This window comes from Crocodylus porosus, unplaced genomic scaffold (genome assembly GCF_001723895.1).
Source record: "Crocodylus porosus isolate Cpor-Errol unplaced genomic scaffold, CroPor_comp1, whole genome shotgun sequence".
Classification (NCBI taxonomy): domain Eukaryota; kingdom Metazoa; phylum Chordata; order Crocodylia; family Crocodylidae; genus Crocodylus; species Crocodylus porosus.
The window spans coordinates 24,799,150-24,803,766 of record NW_017728886.1 but is presented as its reverse complement, the minus strand read 5'-3'; the positions used below and the strand labels follow the sequence as shown (position 1 = coordinate 24,803,766).

General features: G+C 44.9%; 1 protein-coding gene across 1 annotated transcript in view; it reads right to left on the bottom strand.

Annotated features, from left to right (window-relative positions):
* ITGB1 (integrin subunit beta 1) overlaps window positions 1-4,617 on the bottom strand; it is a 35,032-nt gene that overhangs the window by 22,317 nt on the left and 8,098 nt on the right. Inside the window, exons 5-6 of the mRNA XM_019529030.1 lie at window positions 2,814-2,984; window positions 2,249-2,487 (exon numbers count right to left, since the gene is read on the bottom strand). Of these exons, the coding sequence (XP_019384575.1) occupies window positions 2,249-2,487; window positions 2,814-2,984 (410 nt within the window). The remainder of the gene's footprint in view (window positions 1-2,248; window positions 2,488-2,813; window positions 2,985-4,617) is intronic.

Genomic DNA, 4,617 nt, shown 5'->3' with positions numbered 1-4,617 from the left:
GGCATGTGGGCCTTGCAGGGGGGGTGGCAGCCTGTGCAGGGGGCCATTTGGCCCTTGTTGGGGGGCCACAGCCCCTGTGTGGGGGCAGCAAAATATATATTAATGTATTCATGAAACATGTACTTAGAGTTCACTCTATTATGATGACAGAGACACTGGTAGTCTTCCACATTGCTTTAACACTGTAGATATATCAATAAAACATTGCCCAACTGATAGATGTCTCTGTCTCTCTCCCTTTATAGTGGCCTTTTGTTTTAATTGTGGAGGAACATGGATTTTGGGGAATTTTACAGAGTGACTTTGGGATTTTTTTTTATCAGGGATTTTTCAGTTTTCCAACATGGAACACCAGAATTCCTGCTAGGGAGGCAAGTGGCAGGATCCACGCAGAGAAGCCTACTCAGAGCTGACACCTTGGACCCAGCTGGCTGTGGCTGACCTCCTGGCCAAATGGGGCCAGGAGGACATGCTTTGACAGTTCAGAGCAGGCCACTACACTGTGAACATCTGGGCAATAGCTGCTCAGATGGCAGGGCAGGGGCACACGTGGCAGTAGTGCCACACAGAGGCCAACTCTGTAGCCACAGCCCACTGGCAGCTGGCCTAGAGAGGCAGATGCCTCTACTGGCTGTGCAGTCCCCATCTGAGTCTGGCAGGTGCATACCAGGTCACAGCCAGGCAGCAGCCCCCACTGCCAGACTGCTGTAGTGGGTACATGGAACTCTTAGGGCTACTGCAGCAGTCCAGCTGGCACAAGGGGTAGTGTCCCCAGGTACCAATTGGCTGGGCCCCAGAAGCTTCTGAGAGCGAGCAGCCCTGAGCTACATGCCAGGGCAGCTTTTTGTACTGATGGGGCCAGGACATGGCACCTTTTTACACTGCTGGAGCCAAAACAGGTCCTGGCTCACTGGGAGGAACCAGGCAGGGTTATTTTGCCCCAAGAGGCACAATTTGCTCCACACCAACGCGCATGTCCGAACATGTGTGCTGAAGCAAAAAGTCCTGGCTCAAATTTGCACCGCTTTTATTTGAGCTGCTGCAAGCACACTTGCTTGCATGTGTGAATGCGCCCCATGTGTCTTCCTCCTGCATCAAGACCAGCACATGCCTAGAAGATGCATCACGTTAGTTGGACCTGGCTTGCCCAACATCTGTATAGATTGGACACTTTAGTGTGGACTTTCTGGTGTTTTTAATAGCTGATTGAATCATCTCTAAATAAAAGTGCCAAAAAGCCCTGTTGAAGTGCCCGATCTATAAAGATGTGCTGGAGCTGGGTTGAATTAACAGCTGCTTCTTTCCATAAAGCACATTTGTTGGGTTTTTTTAAACATCTGTAAGCAGCCTATAATACTATAACAAAGGATTAACTCACAGTTCTGGAAGGTGCATATATGTATAAAAGATACCAGGCAAACTATTTTGGACTGAGAAGAACAAATGCTTCAAGCTTCAGACAAACTTAACTTTTAACCATTTCAAAAGGGGAGGAGGACCTGATGTTCACAAGTGTGTAGCAGCAACAATCTAACCATTGTGTACATGCTCCTAGCAACACAGGTTAGCTAAACTGCTGAAACATTAGCCCTGAATGGAAAAAAGTTTAATTGTTTCATGTAGGGCCAAATGTGGCATGCAAAGCCTTGGAATCCAGCCTATGGGGCTCCCCATTGGTCAGGAAATTTGGCAGTAGGGATGCAGTGGCATTTAATACTGCCACCCATCCCCACTGTCCAACTTCCCTGCCACTGGGGGCATCATCCTTGGCCTCATGAGCAGTTCCAGGAGTGCATGCCTCCCTCCTTCCCCCAGCACTCCCCTACCACACAGCTGGGAGAGTGGTGGCTGAAGGGCCCTACAAGCCACGTAGCTGGTGGGTTGCCAGTTGGACAGCCCTGCCTTAAACAGTGAAGATCTAATCATTTTGATTCTCATTCTACGGAAACTACTAGGAAAGATTATCCTGGGATCATGTTCATTTTCTGAGAACAAGATTTATAATCAGCACTTCAAGTTTTCTATTAGGGACCTTCAAAAAGCAGAATGTCTATATTGTGGAACAAATTCATGGTTACAAATATGTTTATCCCATCTCTACTTTCTACCATGGAGATATGTCTCAAAGTGTTTGGTGTTGAAATGAAATGTTGAAAACTTTCTTTTAAACTCCAGACCTATTATGTAAATAGACTCCATTAAAACATTTTGATGTAATACAACAGTAAAGAAAATGGTATCTACTCACTCCACAAACTGCAACCTGCATTATTGCATCAAATCCACCTTCAGGAGAATCCAAATTTCCAGAGATTTGCTGTGCACCTACAAGTTCATTGAACCGGTTTCCTTCACTGGTAAGGTTAAGCACATTTCTGTAGCTAAAAGGTGTTGTACAGTTTTGGTCACCTGTACAAGGGTTCCTGAGTTTGGCTGGTGTAGTACTTATATAGGGCATCACAGTTTTCTCCACAAAAGAACCAAAGCCTAAGATAGAACAATAAACCCCTATAAATTGCAGTGTGGGACCGTACTAGATAAAATGATACAACGGTATGTACAACTCACTATAATTTGTACTGATTTAAAAAATATTTTTCACACTTATTTAAATTTTACTAACATACATATTAAGCATTTTTGTGCTCAGCTAAATACTTTCTAAAAAAATTAAGAATAAGCAATCTTTGTATTATTGCTAATTTCCTGTAAAATATTTGTTAGATTTAACATATTTAACCTAGCTTTTATAAAAATCCAGAAGTAGGAATTTTCCTTTTCTGCACTGCTACATACAAGGCACTCTTTCTTACCAATTCGGAAGTCTGAAGTTATTTTCTCCATTTCTGTCATTAGAGCAGTACCAAGACTTTTCACATTCTCCAAATCATCTTTCATGGAATAGGAGAGATCCATAAGATAATAAAGATCAATGGGGTAATCTTCAGCTCTCTTAAATTTTAATGAAAATGTCTGTGGTTCCCCTATTTCAAAAATTAAACAACAAAACAGAAACCTATTAAAATTTCAGAGTGCTTCGACTGAACAAAAATATATGCTTTATGGAAAGTTTTTTTTTTTAATCAGTGTGCCCCCAAAATATTTGAAAATAATCATGAATCAGGTTATCTTTCTTAATATGTCACCAAAGTTCCAACAAAAATCCCCTTAAAATGAAAAAAAAAACTTCTGGGATAACTCAGACTTCCCCATTCCAATATTTTCTTTTCCTGAATCACCAAAGAGTACTGTTAATTTTGAGTCTCACAATCCATTGCCAACACTGGCCATAGAGAAATTAGTTTTCAAAGGCTGCTATAGGTAGCAAATCATGCCCCAGCCAGCTTCTCTGGATAAGCGTCACTAAGTTCCTGTATCCCAAGACCATGACATCCTGTTAGGTTTCTCCCTGGAAGCTGAGCAACTGACATCTACAATTTATGGCTACTCTCAAAGCCATAATAATGTGCTTAATTCCTTAAAAGGATTCCACCCTACAAAGTTACAGAAAGTTTTGGAAAACCTGTATGTAATGTAGAATATAATTTAGTTCCTCCTCATGCTTCATTCAAGCCTGCTTTAGAGTTTCTTTTAACTACTTTAAGATATTACCACAGGCTTTTGGGACTGTAACTTCCACAAAAAAACAGGAACCTGTGACCCTGAACCTGACCTTGTACTTCCTGAAAGGTACCTCCATTGTAAAGCCTCAATGCCACAGAAGAGGGTAAGAAATTTTGTATTTATCAGCATCTACAAAACCACATTTCAGATTTCTCTACAGAGCTTCTTTCTCCTCTACCTGATGCTTAGTGCCAGATCCAAATCACTCGGTACCAAAATGGGATGTAGACAGAATTCACGTTAGGGATATGAAAGGTTAAATGAATAATCATTTAAATGATTACCAGTCAGCTTACTGGCTATCATTTAGCTCAGGGCAAGCACAATCTGGCAGGGAAGAGGGGAAGGGAAGCTGTGTGGTGCTTCAGCAGGAACCAGAAGGTGGCAGTGCAGGTAGGAGGAAGGGAGAGGAGCAGGAGGAGGGGGGAGAGGAGAGAGGGGGACTAGTATCCATAGCCTAAGACGGGGGTTGTCAACCAGGGGTATGCGTACCGCTAGAGGTACTTAGAAAGGCCAAGGGGTACCTGCGGGGGCGAATGGCAGGCAGGAAAGGAATGTGGCCCAGGGCACGGTGGTGTCTTCCCCAGGCATGGTCCCATCCTTTGCTTTTCTTCTGGGGAAGGGGCGTGCTGGGTGCCACCAGGCCCATGCAGTATACTGCAGCGCCTCCCTGCCCCCCACCTCAGCTCGCTCTTTGTGCTCGCTCCCAGGAGCAAGGCAGTTGGGGGAGGTGAGGGCAGCGGTGCCTGTGTGGGCCGCACATGTGCTGGCTTGATGCAGGGGAAGGGTTTGCACACAGTGGCCTCCACTGCCCCCATCACCGTCCCATGCTGCTGCTGGTGACATGTGGTACACAATTAGCTGCCCCAGTCCAGCCATCTGGGTGGCATGTGTGGAGCCCGCAGAGGGGCATTGCTGCCCTCACCCCACCAGCCTTGCTCCTGGGAGTGGGTACACTCCCCTCCTCCCCCCCACTATTCTCAATCTGGCCCC